Source organism: Cavia porcellus, unplaced genomic scaffold, assembly GCF_034190915.1.
Source record: "Cavia porcellus strain 051 isolate PalLab524CR breed Dunkin Hartley unplaced genomic scaffold, mCavPor4.1 scaffold_13, whole genome shotgun sequence".
Taxonomy (NCBI): domain Eukaryota; kingdom Metazoa; phylum Chordata; class Mammalia; order Rodentia; family Caviidae; genus Cavia; species Cavia porcellus.
The window spans coordinates 60,996,839-61,018,156 of NW_026947496.1; the positions used below are offsets into that span (position 1 = coordinate 60,996,839).

At 38.3% G+C, this 21,318-nt stretch overlaps 1 protein-coding gene across 7 annotated transcripts in view; it reads left to right on the forward strand.

Moving 5' to 3' along the window:
- Positions 1-16,527, forward strand: part of LOC100734733 (contactin-4) — a 901,708-nt gene extending 885,181 nt beyond the window's left edge. For all 7 annotated transcript variants that reach the window (XM_063260276.1, XM_023566553.2, XM_063260275.1 and 4 more), the window contains 3 exons: positions 210-322; positions 10,587-10,755; positions 13,891-16,527. In XM_063260276.1, the coding sequence (XP_063116346.1) occupies positions 210-322; positions 10,587-10,755; positions 13,891-13,991 (383 nt within the window). In that variant the 3' untranslated portion in view covers positions 13,992-16,527. The remainder of the gene's footprint in view (positions 1-209; positions 323-10,586; positions 10,756-13,890) is intronic.
- Positions 16,528-21,318: the final 4,791 nt, after the last annotated feature.

Sequence of the window (21,318 nt, forward strand, 5' to 3'; positions counted from 1 at the left end):
ACTTCTTTTAGCTATAAATGTTAGGCGACCAACTGAATCTTTTTCCATTTGCAGTGCTGTATCTTGTCAGATTTCAGTGACCTTGAAGACACGTATTAGTGCAATAGCCCATTAAATTGCTTCCACTCTCAAATTCTAGTAAGGAGATATTCCTCAGAATCCATTGAGATTTAATAATCTGTGACTTTGTATATCTTAATTTTTTATAGCACCAAGCCAACCTCCTGGAAACATCATATGGAATTCATCAGACTCCAAAATTATCCTGAATTGGGATCAAGTGAAGGCCCTGGATAATGAGTCAGAAGTAAAAGGATACAAAGTGGGTAACTTCTTTTTGCAAAGGCACTTAATTTTGCTGTTAGTGGGGTCAGTTCCCTTACATACATCATATGACCCACGTTCTCACTTTCCCTGATGATGTTCCCCCACCTCTTTGAGAATCTCTGCCCTGAACTAATTTGATTTAAATTATATAAATGCTCCATGACATCTGGCTAAAATTTAGATAATCACTTCTGTTGGTCACTTTTCCATTAGTGTGACAAATACTTGAGATTATCAATTCATAGAAATAAAACATTTGTGTCACAGTTTCAGAGGTTTCAATCCAAGGTCAACTGGCCATGTTGCTATGGCCCTGTGGAAAGCAGCACATCACATCATGGTAGGTTATTTGGAAGAGCAAGCTACTGACTTTAAGGCAGCTGAGAAGCAAAGAGAGAAAGAGACCAGGGTCCCACAAACCCCTCTGAGGACATGCCTACAGTGACCTAAAACCTCTCATTAAGCTCCACCTCTTTAAGAGTCTACCATATGCAGCAGCTACACAGGCTATGAACTAAGCCTTGATACCAAGGCCTTTGGGGAACATTTGCCTAAGCCATAGCATCACCTAAACTTCAGACTTAGACACTGTTAATGAAACATGTTAAGGACTCTAAAGAACCACCTTTTAAGCACTTCTTTTGTCAGCTTGGCTTTGTTCTTCTTCTGTTGTGTTTTTGTAATCAGTAATAGTTACCAATGTTGCTAATGGTTAAACATTTCTGCCTGTATTTTTCTATAGCTAAGAAGCTTTATATAGTACATATAAAAAAAGAAGCAAGTTTCTTTGTTTTTTGTTTTAGAAAATTTGTTCACTTAATGCTGATCTTTCTTTAAAGAGAAAACGGAAATAAAATGTATGTATTCTTATTGCCACACTAAAACAACTTTAAAATATGTTGGCCAGGGTTTAGCTTCCTACTGTTACCTAGCAAATCATCCCCAAAATGGGCTCACATAGCAACAATGTATCATTTTCATGATTCTGCAATCTGGATTAAGCCAAATGGGCCAGGTCTAGGACTGGGATGGCTAAGATGCTTCTTTACTCACTTCTGGTTTCTCCCTTGGAATGGTTAGAAAAGCTGGAGGCTAACTGACTAAGGATCATGCTCTCCATATACCATTTTCACATAAGTTATGGGGAATCCTCACAGATAGTTGGTAGTCTCAAGGTAGTTGAACGTGTAACATGATTTCTGGCCTTGATGGGAGAGAAAGAAGAAACTCCCAATCCTCTTAGAAGTAGAGGTGAGCCAGGCATGGTGGTGCCCACCTATAATCCCAACACTCTGGAAGGCTGAGGCAGGCAGGAGGATTCTAAGTTTGAGCCCAACCTGGGCTACTTGGTGACTTAGAAAGACTCTGTCTCAAAATGAAAAAGAGAGAGAAAGAAAAGAAGACAGGTAGGCGAGGGATGTGGCTCACTGTGATGGCCCTAGATTCAATCCCAGCACCACAAAAGAATAAGGAGAAGAGGAAGAGGAAAGGGGAAAGACGGGGGCAGGGGAGCATCTAAGAATGAAACTGGCTACTATGAGGTCAGTTTAAATTTAAAGGGAGGGGAAATGGATTCCACTTCTGCAGGATGTGAAGATGGGATATGAGTATGTGGAGGGAATGCCCAAGGGTGGCCCTAGTTGTAAACCAGGGAAGATGTCGAAAAGGCTGTGATCAGGAATCTGACTCAGATCATCTGCGAGAAATGATTGTAGGAACTGAGGATAATTATCTGAATAAAAATAAAAAGCCTCAGGAATGTTACAGTGATTTCAAATATCTGAAGGGCTATTTTAAGGAATAATAAGTACAATTGCCCCTTGTCTTAGTTACTTTTAACTCGTCGCTGAGGCACAATACCTGAAGCCCAAAGTTGGGAAAGGAAAGGTTTATTTCTTACAGTTTTTGGAGGCTTCAGTCCACACTCAGTTGGCTCCAAGGCAGGCTGGCTTGGCTGGGCTACTGGAGCATGGCACTCTGTAATTTTTTTCTCTGAGCAAGTTCTTTCACCTTCGCTGTAAGGCTGCAAAGGGTGGGGACCTGCTTCCTGGGATGCCCTGGGGCCATCTTTCTTATCTCTCTGTTTCTCTTCAGGAATCAAAATCTCAACTCTGTCTTTACAATCCACAGCCTTCCTGGAATTTTCCTTCGGGCCAAACTCACAGCATTGTACGTTATCCTGCTGGGCTCTTTGCTCCTGATTTGAAACATAAAGCTGACTGAAAGCCCCCAACAATAGCCATGCCACAGCCTCAATGTTCGATTGCTTTTTGATTTCTTTTTCAAGATTAATCAGTCCATTGCCCTTTGTCTCAGTCTCAGGCAAAGTCTCTGGGCAGGAGCAAAATGCAGACAAACTTTCTGCCAAGCCATAACAGACATCCTGTGCAGTCCAATGACCAACGCAGTCCTTCCCAGCAGAAACCTCCCAAGCCTGGTCTTTACCATCCGGCTTTCTATCAGCCTTCTGGTCTCCTGAGCTCTGACCAATATCTCCTCTACAGAAAGCCTAAGCTGCTCCAGTTCTATGCATCCAGGCGACATGTCAGAACCTTTCCAAATTCTGCCCACAAGCCATTTCCAAACCCTTTCGAAAAACATGGTTAGGTATAGTCACAGCAAATGACCCCACTCTCGGTACCAAATTCTGTCTTTGTTACTGTTAACTCATCGCTGAGACACAATACCTGAAGCCCAGAGTTGGGAAAGGAAAGGTTTATTTCTTACAGTTTTTGGAGGCTTCAGTCCACATTCAGTTGGCTCCAAGGCAGGCTGCCATGGCTGGGCTACAGTTCATGGCAGCTGCAAACAGCAAGCAGGAACCAGCAAAGAGAAAAACATACCTTCCTCCTGCCATTACATCACATCCTGGCTCCACCCCTAGGTGGGTGGAGCACTGACACCATTAATCCAAGCCCTAGACAATGAACCAATCACAAATACACAATGCAAACTCATGAGGCTGGGGGACACAAACATAAACCATGACATCCCTCAAGTTTCCAACAAACAAAATTATGATCAATTAGTGAGAGCTATATGGAGACAAATTTTAGCTCAGTTTTACATTGTGGTAACCAAAATTCTTTTTTAAAATGGACTTAAAGAAGGATGATGGGTTCTCTGTCACTAGAAATAACCAAATATTAGCTACATCAACACCTAGTGAGATGTTAGGAAAAGAAATCTATTGTAAGTATCTAAGTTACATGCCATTTTGTTTTCTTTCTAGTTCTTGAACCTTATAAGTAAATGTCTTTTGAAAAAAGCTTTTGATAAACCATAATCATTTGAGTTGACAATGCTCTTGACCTCCATTGGTTTTATATTAATTCATTAAAAGAAAAACTGGTTTCTCTTGCCTTAAATGCACTATCCAGTGGTTTTTATTATCAAAGGAAAATTATAAAATCAAACCTATGATTTTGAAACTTTTCAAGTAAAGGAGCTCAGAAGTCAAATTTTCAGGAGTCTTGCAAAATGGTCTTTCATCTTTCACGAAATAAATGGAAGCATTTCAGAGACATGCCCACTAATCATATAAACAGCAGAAATAGGCTGAGCGGAAGCTACCAGCACCTAGAGAATATGTATAGCTACCAAAATGCACCAGCTGCTGCCTGCTTCCTACCTCGGCTACGTGTAAAAAAGTGGGCACAATGTTTCAAAAGGTGGCAGGAAAAAATGGATTATTATGTAAAATCTTCTCATTTTAAAATATCAGCAACTCATCTAATTTTGTTTTGCTTTGATTTTAAGCTACATTTGAGGCAGTACAAGCCAAACGAAACTGGTATATAGTCTGAATGAAGCCTCTACGAGGTTGGTTTGTGACATTTCTATGCAGAGATGTTGAGAAAAGCAGACAGGCAATGCCAAGAGGCACTGGTTAAAGAGCATGGGATTATTGTAAAGTAGTAGGTAAAGGCAGAGTTAGACTTTGGAGTTTACATTGCAGGTGTTTGGCTTTGAATAATAGAACTAGAGAAGTACTCAGAAGATGGCAGCTGACAGAGCCTATTTTCCTTCAACTACATGTGGCAAAGGTGACTTATAGTTCATCAGTAGGGGAACATTACCTAATAAATAATTTTCAGACTTTCACTGAATCCTTCTGTATAGGCAAACTCTGAGGCATAAGGTGGGACTACTGGCAAATGGATGCTGAGCGTGCATGAGGTCTTGAGTTCAATCCCCACATTAAAAAGAACACCCCCTTAAAAAAGAACCATCTCTTCTAGGAGGATCATATAAATGCATAAAGAATAGGAAATGCATAGTTTGGTCCACTGTTGGTTATACCACTTTGAATAAATTGTTTAAACTTTTTAGAACTCTTGCTTTTTTATTAAAAGAGAAATTTCTAGTTGTCCTTATTTTTCTCATTACATATCTGTTCCTTCTCCTTGAGACTGCTGCCCCGTATGTCCTTAACCAGCATTATATATTTTATAGGTCTGAGTTTAGAACCCTTCCCTGATACCAAGAATCCTATTTAGCAAAAGTTTTAAAGCACTTACCATCTTCTTGGATAACTGTACTTAGCAGACTTGTGAATCTCCAGACTGTGGACTTCCAGAGTCCCATCCCTGAACTGTCACTATTATTTCTCCAACCAACCTTACATTCATTGTGGTCATATTAGAATGGAAATTTCTGCTGGTTGTGGTGATGCATGCCCACAATTGTAGCACACTGAATGGCTGAGCAAGAGGATTGCAAGTTCAAGCCCAGCCAGGGACACTTAGCAACTAGCAAGAACTGTATCAAAATTTTAAAAAGAGGGCTGGAGATTTAGCTCATTGTAAAGGCCCTGTGTTCAATCCTTAGTGTACACAAAAAGTAAAAGAAAGAAAGAGCGAGCAAGCAACAGAAAAAGAGAGAGAGAAAGGTCATCCGAATTCCTCTTAGTGAGAAATACTGTAAAAGCACTTAAAACATTTGTCTGATCAGTTTTTATGTAACCAAAGAGACATGGGGTTATATAGGTCAGATTATATGAGAAAAGAAATAAAAAAGGTAAAAATGAAGGCATATCTTTGCAAAATTAGGTCTGACCAGGCTATCTTTCCCTTTATCATTTTGAGTTTCTTCACAACAAAGGCAAAGAAGAGAGCAAAAAATAAACGGGTCAATTCTTCCACCAAGCTATTAGTTATACGCATTAGAATATGTAGAAAAGGCACCATAAAGAATCACCAAAACTGTCAGACTCCCCAGGAAGCACATAAGTACCATGGGTGGACTTTCAACTAGATTTTAAACTCATTTTCGAGCTGGTACTGAAATAAAATTGGTGGATGGGGAGATTGCCTAGAGATCATCCAGTGAAGCCCTTCATTTTACAGATGTGAAAACTAATGCCTGTTGAGTAAAGTGACTTGGAGCATCCTCAGGCCTCTCAGGGCCAGGATCAATATGCACACTAAACTTTGCTTCAGTGAACTGGGCCCAAAAGATTATAGGCGCTTTTAGAAGAAAAATTGGGTAACGATTATTATTTAGTTGGCACTTCTTTACACACCTGCTCCCTCTCAGAAGCTCTCATATGAGCTTGTCTCTGCAACTCCTTTCCAGGAAGGTCTTTCTTGAATTTATTACCCCAATAGACACATTTGCAGCCACATAGGAGATTCATTTGAGTAGCGTATAACATCATACAGGGGAATAAAGCGGCACGAGACACATACGACGGCATTTGACCTCCCGGAAAAGATCTGCTAGGATTGATGTAGGATTTAGTAAAAGACTGTCTCTGTAAAAAGAATAAAATATAGAAGCAAATTAAAACTATGGAGCTTGGAAATGTTTCAGATCTAAATAGTAGATCAAATATTACCTGTGTAAGCCATAGATTTAGTTTTTTAAATGTTTCTTCATATAAATTCATTGTATCTTCTAGATATAGGCTGTATCTAAGAAAAACATAGTGTTCCCTAAACACTGGGAAGTTTATGTCAAAGGAAGCATCACTGATAGGTGGATGTCAAGTATGTGAAACACTGCAGAACCCCCAGTAGGGGAAGTGGAGGAAAGAGGAGTGAGAAGTTCAAACCAGACTAGAGGCAGGATACTTTCTTGATTCCCAGCTCAGTAAGTTAGGGATGGAACTGGACCATGCAGACTCCCAGGTGGACTCCCGGGAATGTCACTGTGACTGGGAATAGATCTGTTGTTACTCACACATGCAGCTCTTCGCTCTGAAAATAGCTCTTGTTTATATCCAGCTTCCATCACTCGTTTTGCTTTCTAAATACTGAAGGTTCTGGGGTGGGGGTTTACTTTTGATTTTTCACTAAACTGTGTGGATTCACGAAAGCTCTACTTAAATAGGTAGTCTTGATAAGAAGTTGCCTTTAGAACATTTGGGTCCAGAATATTGTCAGCACACATCTTCAGGCCACCTTATGACACCAGTGTTAAAAGGAGCATCTGTAGTCTTAGTTTCACAAACTATACTACCAACGAGTCAGACAGCTGACGTAAATGTGTTACAGTTACAATGACATGTCCACTTATTATAAATATCTGTACTAAGTGAACACTGTTCTAACTCATCTTAACTTCACAGTAACGCATAAAATAATGCATTAATGAAGAAATTTCTGTATCTAATACATTTAATAGGCTGAGTTTTAGAGCTAAAAACTATTCCAAAGTCACGCAGCTAATAAATAAATAAAAGACCTGGGGTCTGAACACAGCAGTAGGGATCTTGTTCTGACTTTTATCCACTAGGCTATTGTGTCTACCTGCAATAAACAAATACAACAGTGGTAATAAAGTACTACAAAGAAAAATAAATCAGAGTGAGGGGAGTGGAGTGAGCCATGGGGCAAATATGACAGACTTATTATTTTATATAAATGTGAAGGAAAAGTGCTTTAGAAGTGACACTTCAATTGGATCTTGAAAGAAAGGACAAATGAGACAGACAGTATTCTGCTCAGGTGTTTCAAGCACTGCAAACAGGAAGTGCCAAGGTTTGGAAGTGAGCGATGCCTATGTGACAATATAGGAAAGTGCTGGGACCTTTGACAGACATCAGACTTTGTGATTATCCAGCATGGGCAAAGGCTTCTGAGTGCCAGTTGTTGCCAGAATGCAGATAACTGTCCTTGTCTCATTGTCCTACTATGGCAGAAGATCTAAGACGAGGTAATTTATCATGGATTGAAATTACTTCTCACAGTGCCAGAGGCTGGGGATTCCAATATTAAAGTGCCAGCATATAGCTCCTGTCTTCCTGCTGTGTCATCACGTGGCAGGTGAGAGGGTGAGACACAGATAAAGGGGGCACTTTTATAACAGCACCAAGCCCACCTGTGAGAGTAGAGACATCTTAAAGGTTCCACCTTTCAACATTGTTACGATGGCAATTAAACTTCAACAGGACTTTTAGAAGGGATAAACATTCAACCCATAGCAAGTAGTATGGCAAAATCATCCAATTTTTCAATATTGGATGCATGAAATTTTTTTCATGCATTATTTTCTACATCTAACTCAGAAAAAGATTAAACACTCTGAGTGCCAAACAAATAATTCATTTAGGCTGGATATGAGTCTTGTGCTACCACCCTTCTCTCCTCTAACACTCCTGTTTCGAGTTCATGAAGACAGAGACCAAAGAAGGAACGCTGTTTGCTCAGTCACAGATGTGGTAGCCAAACTCATGTTGATTAAGAATCCAGTCCTGGGCACCAGACTGTGCAGATTTAAATCCAGGATCTTGGGACATTGGCAAATCTTTATTTGCAGGACCCTGGTTCTTATCTTTGAAATTAGAATAACAGTACCCACACAGAAGAGAATCTGCATAAGCCTTTAGAACAAGGAGAGAGCTGATAGTAAAAGCAGTCAATGTTTGGTGCTAGTATCATTATTCCCATCAACCCACTCTTTCTCTTCCACCCCAGATTATATCAAATGCAAGGACAGCCTTTGTCAATCACCTGAAACAAGAATTTATTGTAAATAAAGCTTTTACAGCCTTTATTTAGGTTCCACTGCAGTCCTTAATATTTCAAAACTGATAAGCAGTCCAGCAAAAAGGGCCTCTTTTCCCTGAAAATGTTTCTTTTGGATTTATATTTGAAACTAGTTGAATTTTCTGAGCTTTTGCAAGGACCAGAGGTAAATCAAAGAAGCAGCTTATTCCTCAAAGCCAGATGTGACCTTGCATCCCATCAGCAAGCCCATTCTCCTGAAGCACTGTGATGAGAAGCTTTGATGCTCCTGAATGTGCTTCAGGATTTATCAGAGGCTGATAAATAGCAAGGCATTGCTGAGTCTGTGCAACTAATGCTTGTTGGGGTGGCAGGGGGTGGGGGGAGTACTTATGAATCTTCCCATAAGATTCAGAAAGGAAATTCTGTTTTCCACTTTGTATTAGGAAGACATAAATTAAGATAATGAAATGCCAGAGAATAAATGGGATCTAAGCCATTTTCAGGGAATTTTACGAACTTCACTTGTATTTGGTTTTTTCTTGAAATAGCAGAGTGACCTTAGATCTCCAACCTCAGCAAATCACCTTGGATAGTGATCTTACAGAAGGATGAGCTAGCTAGTTTTATGGTTCTCAAAATGGGATTTGTGTCTCAGCAGCACTGGCATTAGATGGGAACTTGTCAGAAATGCAAATGTTCAGGCCCAAACCTAGACCTTCTCACTCAGAAACTCTGGGAATTGAGCCAAGGTACCTATGTTGTAATGAGCTCTAGGTGATTCTTATGTATGCTTCAGTTTGAGAGCCCCAAATCTAATCCATCCTGCCCACCCCATATTATATACCTCAGCCTGGACCCCACCTCTGCCGTGTCTTACTTGGCAGCCTCAAGTGAAACCGAAGCAGAATTTGTTACCACCTCACTATTGAAACTTGGAGCTGGATGACTCTTTGTTATAGGACCATCCTCTGTACTGCAGGATATTCAGGATATATTCCAGTTTTCTACCCACTGTACCAGAAATATCTATAGTGAAACTAAAAATGTCTGCAGATACTGTCAAATGCCTTCCTGTGGGCCAAAATTTTTTCCCCACCTTCCCATCCCTCCTTAGAACTCCCTAGGCTAGAGCATTACTAGTTTACCACCGCCTCAAATGATTCTAACATGAACCAGGACTGATAACCACTGTTTTCATCCAATCCTAACTTTTTAATTGTCAGGAGAAAGAGAGTCAACTATAGTGGCTTACGCATGCAGGTTAGGAATCCTCACCCTGATACTTAGCATATATGTGAGGCCTCTGGGCCGTTTTTCTCATTGGCAAAAATGAGTAATCATGTTTGTTTTATAGGACTCTGGTGATGATTAAACAGTGATGCTGATGTAGTGTCTGTAAGCATCAGGAAGAATTTACAGGAGAGTTTTCATCTTGAACTTTGTAGATGTTCTTTTCCTGGCCTCCTATTTTGTTTCTGAGTTGGGTGATTCTGATCAGGACAAGTAATCCCAGGCAGGTTTTTTAAGAGAGCTGGACAATCACTTCTTCAAATGGATCACAACCAAATCTTAGAACCCAGGGGTCCCAAATGGAAGATAAAGATTCACCAATGGGGCTATTGTGACATACAAACACTTCCAGAGTTACCATGATTCGTGATTCCCACTTTACTATATAGTCATTAAAAAAGAACTGGAGGAAGAGGATTACTACCCTTGTCTTTCAGAAATCTCACTGTGTTGAGATGTCCTCTCTCCTAAACATTCATGATAATAATAACCTGCCACTTCTGTCTTGTGCATTTAACCTGTGCCATGTTTGTCCTATTCCTCTTAAGGATTCATAAATACTATTTCTTTCTTGCTTGCATTGAACCACACCCTTATTGCATTCTGTCCTTGTACCAATTGGAAACATCCCAGAAAGGAAAGGAATGTTGTCTACAGTCACACATTGGTCAAGCCTGTTTGATGCCACAGCCTCTGCACACTCGTAAGGAGGTGTTCATTTTTTCCATTTGTCCAGGAGTGTGAACTGAGCCTTCCCTGAGAGGGTAATCACACAGCATATTGGTAGAATCACATTGCTTTCATTCCTTGCTGTATCCCCTATTCTCTTTCCTCCTGATGAAAGGATAGCTGCAGACATGGCCCTCACCATAAAAGGGTCTTCCAAAGTGAGTGGGCAGCCAGACAGCTTCAGTGTCCCTGAATGCTATTAGTGCCCAGAGTAAAAACAGATGATCCGTTTTTACTCAGTGTTTGGGGCCCTTGTGAGGATAACGACTGTTCTTTCTAAATTGGCAGGTCTTGTACAGATGGAACAGACAAAGCAGCACATCTGTCATTGAAACAAATAAAACATCAGTGGAGCTTTCTTTACCTGTTGATGAAGATTATATAATTGAAATTAAGCCATTCAGTGATGGAGGAGATGGCAGCAGCAGTGAACAAATTCGAATTCCAAAGATATCAAGTAAGACTCTTTTTTTCTCATTTTTTCCTCTGCCTGTCTTACTATCTTCTTAAGACAAGGCTTGAAGGAACGGAAGCCCACAGAGAAAATCTTAGAGTAAAAGTGGACAACCATGTTGCCTTCCCTCAGAGAGTTAATTGTTGAGCAAAGGTAGTTTCAGGTAGAAGAGTGTTTGCCTGGATTTGATTGATTTAATCACTTGCAAATCAAAACATCAGACTAAGGCATCCACTTATCAGTTACACAGAAATTGTCTACAGCCATACCACCCTGAACGCACCTGATCTCATCAGTTACACAGGAATTTCCATGTTGGCCTATTGGATTTGCAATCACATAACGCCCAAGTTACAAATCCCCAAAGTAAAAGCATGACTTAGAAGAAATGAACAAAAGACTTTGAAAAGGACTCTAGTACTTTGTCTCCAGTGAAACAATAATACATTGTCTTGAGCTGAAAATATTTTCAACTTAACATTTTTTGAATGTGTATAAATACATATAAATATATAATATCTTCATTTTAAAACATAGTTAAATGATATTTGGAATATCCTTTTTGAGCAAATATATTCCATCCTATGTTTGTGAGTACTGTGTTTGTAAGTATCCCAACTGAATAGTATTGTTTCGCTTTTGTGATTCCATTTATCATATTAGAGGATAAAAACAGTATGAGCCGATCCAAGTAGACAGAAATCAGATTAGTGAGGGGAAGTGGCTGGCCAGTGAAAAATGGCAGTTTAGTGACTATTGCTTTCCATTTCCGGTGATAAACAAATAGATAGTGGTGCTGGTTTCTCACCACCAGAGGGTACTTAATGCCTCTGCCTAATATATTTTAAAATAGTTACAATGATCACTTTATGTTTGTGTATTTCACTGCAATCAAAAAGGAAAGATTGTCATTAAATACCTAAGTGTAGATTTTCCCATGCTTTTGGATTTAAATGCCTGGAAATTAGGCAACCAGTGTAGGCTGGGGTTATAAATTTTAAAGCCATCAGTGGAGTGATGATATTTTAAATCATGGGCAAAATTCCTACTGCAGATCTTGAGTTCTGATCTGCTATCCCACTGCTCAGTGTCCATCATGTTTTTTTCATAGATGGCAAGAGCCTGTATGGCTTGTGGGTACAAGGTGATAGTGAAGTACCAACTAAGCAATTTTAAATTCATCTGCAAAACATGGATGTCTAAGAAGACAACGAGCTCATTGGTAGTTTTGTCTTCTTCCTGGATTGTCTTTTGTTTTGGTGGGATTCAGTAAGTGTTTGTTCGGCTTAAAAAATAGAACAGGATCTTAGTGAAGAACAAGGATCTATAGACCCATGCTCCAGATCTTAGGTGTGATTTGCCAATATTTTGATGGAATTTTTATTTAAAGCATCATTTTTGCATATAAATACTGAAAGCTTTCTTATGTTTTAAAAACTGGGGGGTGGGATTGCATAGTAAATCTCGCCAAGTGACTCTCACTTCCACTGAAGGGAAACCAGGTACCTGGAAATAAACTCCAGGCCACAAAAGCACTAGATTAGGGTTTATGTTTATTTATCTCACTTTGTTAAAACCTGAGTGCATACTGTCTAATCACTACAAGGAAGCTTTCAGCCTGACTTATTCTGATTTTATTTATTACAAAACCATGCATTAAATAGTTATAGTGGTAGTTATTTGGTGGTAAGGATGTCACTGTGAGTCAAACATGATCTCTCTTTTTAAGAGATTTTCATTATGTTGGCCAATAGGATCTTACAACTTAGAAGAAACCCTGAATGACAAATGAAAAAAATCTTACTGTGCAAAATGTAAGACCACAAAACTTTGAAAAAAAATCAAAACCAAACAAAAAAAGACAGAAACAATACAGAATTTTTTTTAAAAAGTAGGACTAGTTAATATATTACATATTGTTATCTTAGAAGTAGTTACTCAGGTTATAAGATCTAGGCATGAAAGAATGTTCAAACAAGCAATGAAAGCACAAACTTTTTTTCAATGAACAGAGATTAGTAGTATAGTTATCTATCTTTTGTACATATGTATACCTATTTGCATATAATCTTTTCCTTCTTCCTTTTCTCCTTTCCCCTGCCCCAGGTGTTCTTTCCTTTTGAGCCCTTTCTTTCCCTTTCATTATCACAATATCTATTGTACATTTTGGATCTTATTATTCTTTGTTTTTTTTTTACACTAGGGAGATAATATGATATTTATACATGTGAGTTTGATTTATTTCACTTATGAGTATAGTCTCAAGTTGCCTCAAAAATTTTTAAATGATCAAGACTCTTTGGTTTGGAGAAAAGGGATATATTTAGATGTGGGAATGATTCCAAATTTAGGCCCTCGCTAGCTAGTTAATTTTGGACAAATTAGTTTTCTTAGGCCAAATCTCCTCATCTGTCAAACAGAGTAATAGTAGTGCCAAGCATGATGCTGTAATCACCTGTAATCCCAGCACAGAAGGCTTAGACAGGAGGATCTCTCTGTGAGTTCAAGCCAGCCTGGGCTGCAAAGTGAGTTCAAGACCAGTCTGATCTTCATAGTGAAACCCTGTCTCAAAAAGACGAATAACAATAATACCTGACTGATAAGAAATTTTTGTAAGGTTTATGTCATATTGGTCTGTGCCCAGCACAAAAGTAGAGTTCAAACGGATACATCATAATGCTTATGAATATTGTTACTGGTAATTTAATGTGGTTAGTCTCACTTTACAAAAGCTTAACATGGACAAGAAAAAAAAGAATAGAAAGAAAATATGGAAACAAAGCTTTTGTAAATAAAGGGGGAAGAGGAACTGAAAGGAGGGGAGAGAAACAGAAAAAAAAGAAACAAGAGATACCATGTCCAGGTACAAACTCTCTATAATGAGTGTTATCACTATGTATAGCTAAAATATGCCAATAAAATAAAAAGATAAAAGCTTAAACAGGTAAACAGAGCTGTCCTCTAACATGTTCCCAGTTCATAGTTAAGTAGTCTCAGAACTGATATTAAGGAGGTATTAAGAGCTAATTGCTTTCAGCAGAACCTAGTCTGTTCTGCTGTTTCCGAAAGCTCCTGGACTTCACTTCCCTTTGTAGTTGAAATGAGGCCATTCTGAGTGAATTTGTTCTGTCTTTTCAGATTCTTATGCGAGAGGATCCGGAGCTTCCTCATCAAATGCATGTACACTGTCAGCCATCAGCACGATCATGATTTCCCTCACAGCCAGGTCTAGTTTATGACAAAAGTTATCCAAAGGACTTGCTGTTTATAATATAAGCAACGTTTAGCTAGTTGTTTTGAAGACACCCAGTACTAAGTAATATTGTTGTTCAAGTACATCTTATTACTGGAAAAAAATGTTTTTTGCTTCTTTAGGAATGGCATTATACAGTACTTCCTCAAAGCAAATCTAGCTTTGTCTGAAGTTTCTTTGGAAACTCTGCAATGCACTGAAGACATCTGTAATATGATGTTACCAAAGCAGTTTACATAAGTCCTTATATGCATATTTTTTATTATATATTTAGTGTTTTATAGAATTTTTTAAAGTTAACATGTAATGTAGATATTAATTTTTTCCTCTGCTATGAAATGCTATGGGCAACACAATCATACAATTATGATTTGAGAATATTTGCTTTAAAGACAGAGTTTAAACTCATCTTGATAAATAAATTGCTAATCACTTGTACAGTTTTACAAGAATCTAATGGCAGAACACCTGGAAACTTGGTCTATAACTCAAGGCTGCTGTATATAAATTACTCTCTGAATGGTTGCTATGTTGAATGAAGTCTTTTTGACTTGTATAATATGTTTTTCCACCCTGTTGTGAATTTTGTTATATAACACAACTTGAGATGGTTTCAGAAATGGCTGCAAATCTTAAAAAAGCTAAACTTACTGCCCAAGAGGCATTTGTGCAATATTCCCACCCCTAAATTTAGCATTGTGTGGTAAGACTTTCTTTTCGCTCAACTAAGTTAGCCTTGTCTTTGTAGTAGCATTATCCTAGACATTAAATTTGAAGTTATATATCCTGTAGTAACATAGACTAAAAGTTGCTATACTCAATCAAGTCTTTCAAAGGATAAAAGATAATTTTGTTACCTTTAAATGTATCTGGTTTGAATGTAAATTTTAAAAAAAAGTAATTCTCTGTTAATGGACTCACAATTCCTTTACAAAATTTCTTATATATAATGTGTATCTCTGTAATAATAGAACTCTTCTTTTGAATCACAATCACTTACAGAGTTTGGAAGATTTCTCCTATTTCAACAAATAGTTGCTGCAAAGAATTTTTCATATGGTTCTATAAAAGATCTTTAGTAAAATTGTATGGTATCTTGACAATTCTCTTGTTTTGCAATAGCTAGACTAGTTGCTTTATAAGCTTTACCTTCTAAGTCTTAAAATTATGCATTGGAAAATGACAATATTAAAAAATCATATTCTTATGAAAAGAACTGTTTGTTATGATGGGGAGGTTTTATAAGCTGACACTGGTGGAACAGTAATATAAAAAGGCAATGAAATTTTCTATAAAAAATTTCACATGTGAACATAATGTTCCTTTTTCTTAAAGAATTCAAATTTGCCTGTAATTTGTCATTTTTGCTTACGAATAATATGTTAACTTTTCAAACTTCTAACTATATTTATCCAATAAAGTCATAATCAGGATTCCACTTGTGTAAAAATTAGGATGCTAACTGCAACAAAAAAATTCTTGTCAGTATTTCAAGCTGTGTTCCTTGCTTAGTTTGATATGATTATTTCTATGTTAAAATAAAATTTAAAATCACACACAAAAAAATCAACAAAACATGAAAATGAATGAAAAAAAATAATATCCCAGGTAGTTCCCAGTCCCAGTGTAAATGATATTTACCAGTGATCTAGCATATGTAATCTTTTTTAAAAGGTATTGTTAATAAATATTCTGTCATTTATAAAGATATTTGTCTTCTGGGAGCATTTTTACTGCCTGCCTGTCAGGGAATGTTAGCTCACTCTTGTGCTAGTCATTATTTGGGATCAGAAGGGGACTGAAAAGTCTCTGGCCATGACCCTAAGCCTTTCCTTTGGAAGTGACAACCTAAAGACACCATTTCAAAGCCTCTTTGAAAGTAGAGAAAATCAAAATCCACAAATAAATGTCCCGAAGATCAGACTTGAATATTTTCTCTGCATTAGCTAAGGCTTTTGTGTATTTTACTTAAACGTATTTATCAGCTTCCTGCTTCTTTCCCTTGCCGAGGTGATAAAACTTAAACCTGAGCACAGAGGGCCAGCCCTTCTTAATCTAAAACACTTTAACTCTACATCTGGTCACGGTGAACTCTTTAGCCCTCTCTAGTCCCTAAACACTGCTTGCTTTTGGTTTTACCTCTGTGCCTTTCAGTCTCATGGCTGCCCCTTCCTGAAATGCTTTCCAATAGTCTCCCAATATCTGCTTCCCAGAGTAGCCGCAATCCCTGCTCGTCTGTGAAGTTTTTCCATACATTGGTCCTCTGTGATGCTCCTTCTCTAAATTCACTGCAACCTTCCATTTAGTAATTAATCAGGTACTACTTTTGGAAATCTTCTGTACTGTTATCTTGCATTTTAACTTAACTCCTGTATTGTTATTTATGTTTCCTTGTATGTATGCCTTGTCTCCCCAACTAGATTGTAAGCTCCTCGAGGGCAGGAACATTGGTCTTATCTTCCTTGTACTCTCCGTAGTGCCTAGCACAGTGCCTTGCAATAAATACTCCTTGATTAATTTACTGAAGGGGTCTCTGAAGTAGCATTTTGCATTAACCAGTTGCCTGCCTGTGTGCTACAGCAAACCAACCAGGGAAGAGTGTGTTATGACTTTATTGATATGCTGGGAAGTATTAGAAAGCCCAGCTCCTACCTCTATGCCTTGACAAATTCCTTTCACTCTCAGCTTCATTGTCACCTCTCAGCTTCACCATCTGACAATGAATCCCTGTCTTAGCTGAGTCTAACAGCTGAAGATTTTTTAGACAGAACAGTACAGGCCCCTTGACCCAAATTTGTCTCATATTTTTTTGGATTTCATAGGTTTGCAATAGGATCCACTAGTTGGAAGCCACAGAAACAAATGTTAATTTGAGCAAACATAAGGGAACTAATTAGCAGGACACAGGCTAGATCACTTGAGCCCAAGAAACACTAAAGGACTAAGCCTTGGAGAAAAGTCCAGGCTGCTGCAACTTGAAAACTATTTTCTGTGTGCAGTTGTGGGAATGAATCGGTTTTGTCTCTGATATTCATGCCGCCCTCTCAATGTCTAGATTCTTCGAGAAGTGTCTGATCAATTTAGGTTGCACAATCAGGGCACCTTGATCACACTAAGCCTGTACTCACATGGAGGGATGATTTATTAAAGGAAGACTGAAACAAAATTTCTCAAAGGAGGAGCACAGATACTGGGTGGGTCTAAAGAACAGACATTCTACGCATAGCCGGTCACAGGGATATACAATCCCATATGCCCAAGTAGTACACTCAGGTGGAATATGTAGCTGCTTGAGATGTCTGCCTAAAGAAAGAATGCTAGGAAAATGTTTTGTTTTTCTAACCTTTCAAGTGCTTACCCTTACTTTCTCTTTTGTGTCCAATACATGTGTGATTTAACTGCATAAAAGGCAACTCTACTCTCACTAGTCTTTCAGTGGGTTCTTTCAGTGTACCTGGCTTTTACCGAACCCAGACACCCTACGGACAAAGCAACACCTTTCCATTTGGGCAGAAGAGATGAGTGATAAACTCAGAAAACTTTGGGTTTTTCTAGTCTATGGGTTGCCATTAATTTCTACCTTAAAACAGTAGGGTTGGAAAAAAACAAAAAGTATAACTGAGTTATTCCTGCCTCTAAAATCCTGGTCATTCCCATCCAGGGGGCGATTTAAATCCAGATTAACCTTTTCCCACTCTCTCTACCACCTTTGACTTATGAAATATTCTCAAAGAACATTGGGTTATTGAAAGTATATGTGACACACAATTACCTACCAAAATGTCTTAGAAGTTAATGCAATTTCATCATCCAACTGTTGATGTGGGTACTGTATTAGATTATCATTGCTACTGTTCTCCCCCATTAGCATGGGTAAGAACTGACTATATTTTCCTATTTTTAGAACTAATATTATAATATTCTGGCTAAAAATGGCAATGTGGCCAATCATAGTGACTTAGAGGGTAAGCCTTTAATCTCAAGGATTTATAGTCAGTGTGTGGACATATTCATAATTATTCTACAACATTCCTAGCGCTAGGACATTACAAAGGCAGTGTAAATCAGTGGCTAAAAACATGGACTCTGAATGTTGATACCCTGGGATGAACTGTCACAATTTACATTTATTAAATGTATCAAGTTTGTAAAGTTCAAAATATATGACTCTCCAGTAACTGGTGATTGTTGTATAAATCTGTTATTTTTTTCTCCAACTAAGGGGTATAATATAAGCCATAGATACAGAATTCAGGTGCTTCCTGTCACCAAAATAAGTTGAACTTAATGGCTACATCCATTATGGCTTTGTATTTAAATTTAATTTCTTAATATAAATACTAATAGTTAATATTTTTTAAACTTTTACCAATAGAAACATTGATTTTAACAAAAGAAGGGGACAGCAGGGTCCTCAGTCAGGTGCCAGGCTCTCCACAAAGCCTCCCTCAGTTCAGTTCCCCATCTGGTACTGGCCTCTCATTTCTCTTTCAGCAAGTTTGGTCTCTGCCTGCTCCGGTCACTCCTCCCTTCCTATCTGGCATTTAAATCACATTTGTTCATGTGATTCAAGCACAAAGACTGTCTGGTGCCATCTCATGATTTCCCAAACCCTCTGCCAGAGTGGAATTATTGTGTGCCCCTTCTGGAAGGAAGCCCCTTTCCCCCATGTGGAATGGGCCATGCAGATTAAACATCACAATTCCACAACTAGAGTGTAAGCTACAATACTAAACAGAGTTCATAGATCAAGCAAAATGGACCTCTGTCCTTTACCCTCGGTAGTTATGGTCACTTGTAGAGTCACAAAGCTCTAATGATATGTATCACACAGAGTGAAGACTTTTTGTAGAAGAAGCCAATCACATGAAATATCTGAAAGTTTTGAAACTGTAAGTTTGAGTTACTTACATATAGGTGTGATTAAGTGGTGTATCCCCAATCTATGTAAACTGGGGTTTCTGTACATATTCTTACCAACTGATAGGTAAACTGTGCCAGAAAATATATGTCTTGCAATGACATTGCAATATGTATTACAATGAACAAATAGTGATATTTTGGGGTTTTTTAAAAATAGTTTTCAAGGTGTTCTTCAGACTGAGAAGCGAGATGTGCAGGTTTGTTGCTTTTTAATTTATGAAATGAAGGTAAAGAGGCAATAATATTACAAGTTCAATGTAACAACTGGGAAATCAGGACTTGAATTTGAAACTCCTGATTCAGTTCCTTTCAAACCCAGACATAATTTTTTATTGAGAGAATGGGTGAAATGGAGCAGAGAACTAGACTCTAGGTTCAACTTGAGGACAGGGCAAGACACTGACTAGCAAGAGGGAAATGATAAGCTGGATGACAAAATATCTAAGGTGAGGATGTGGAGATTAAGAAGTTGTGAACAAGGCCAGGTCCAGGGCACAGCAGTCCAGAAGAGTAGCACAGGGCAATGTCCCTGAAATGGCGTGGGTTAGTCAGAAAGAGAGTATCAGCTGCTCCCTCTGTACCAGGCAGTGATGTGGGAAGAAGGGAATGATGTGGTAGTCAGATATGGGTAGGGAAGCCACAACCAGTGAGGGTATGTCATGGCCATATAAAGACCAGCAACGATCGTGATAGTCAACAATGTTTATAGTCTGTGCCATTGTCAGTACAAATCATCCTGGTGACATGGGTTCTGTTTATTATTTCTACTTTATACATGGAGAACTGAGGCTGAGATGTTCAGAGCTGTGTCCCAGGTCACAGAGCTTGCTGAGCAGAAGCCTGGAATTCAGGTGCTTGACTTGGCTTCAGGGCTCCCTCCAAACACTAGATTTCAAGATCTACTAATAGATGATACATCATAAATGATGTGTGGTGGGTAAATGGATGGATGGATGAATGGATAGATGGATGGACTAGTTACCATATTGCAACAAAAAAGAAGGCAGTAATGAGCCTCTAATTTGAAAAGTGATCCAGGGTCAAGTTCCCAGTTGCAGAGAGAGCTCACACAGCTTGGTGTGATTTTCTCTGCTCCAATGTGCCCTAGCCATGCTGCCTCTCTTTTATTGACTATAAATTTTATTTTCACTTGTTTTTTGTATTGAATTCAAGTGATTTACGGCTGTTTGTTTTCTAACTCCTGTTATCCTATGGAATCAGGGTTGCTATATGAAATATGAGGTCTAATTAAATATAGATTTCAAGTATGTATGGTGGCACATGCCTGTAATCCTAGCACGTGGGAGGCTGAGGTGGGGTAATTGTCATGAGTTCCAGGCCATCCTGGGCCACACAGTGAGTTCAAGGCCAGCCTGAACTACATGGCATAACCCTATCTCAGAAAAGTAAAAATTAATTAATTAATTAATTTAATGTAGATGTCAGATTTTTTAATAAAAGTATACTTCTTTGGTATGTGTATGTCCATGTGGTATTTAGTGAGTTCAAATTCAGTCCTTCTTTATTTTTAATTGTTCAGTCTTACAACTTTAACATTACAGACTCAAGATGCAGTTAAATGAAATAAACCAGACACATAAACCTAAATGTCACATGATTTCTCTTATATGAGAAACTCGAATAAATTGAAGAGCAAAGTAAAAGATCATAGGAAACAAAAGTGATAGATCTTTTGCAAAAGGAAAAGTGACCAAGAAATGGACGGATGGGCGAGGGGAACAAGGAGAGAAAGGGGATGAATAAAGGAAGTAAGATGTGTTATGTATATTTACCCATTGCTGATGGTAAATAAACATTTTAAAAATTAAAAATAGAGCTAGGAATGCAAATTTTACAATCCTACACAGGGAGGAAGATGCACCCTAACTGAAGACATTAATTTTCTGCTTTGTGTGTATGATACTGGACTTGAACTTAGGGCTTTTGTACTAAGCAAAATCCTTGGGCTTTGCTTATTTATGTTTCTTTTTAAACAAACTCTTGCTAACTCTTTCTTTTTAAACAAACTCTTGTTGCCAGATTTGGACTTCAGTTGCTTCAGCATCCTGATGTGCCAGAATCACAGGTGTGCACAAAGGTGCCCAGCTTAAAGTTATTAAATTCCTAATTCAAAATTCCAGGATCTCCCAAAATCAAGGGCTCTAAGAGTCAGGTAGAACTTTGATGTTTTGAGTTTAGTTTCCTTTCATTTGCCAAACTCTCCTTTCCCATTTCCTGGGCTGGAGTGTGAAATCCTGAGACCTAGGGCTACGTGAGGTTAGAGATGATAGCAGAATATTAAGACCATTGGATCTTTTGAGGGTAAAGGACCAGTTTATGTAGCAAGGAAATAAAAGAGTAGAGAAAGGTACAGAAATTTTTGAAGGGTT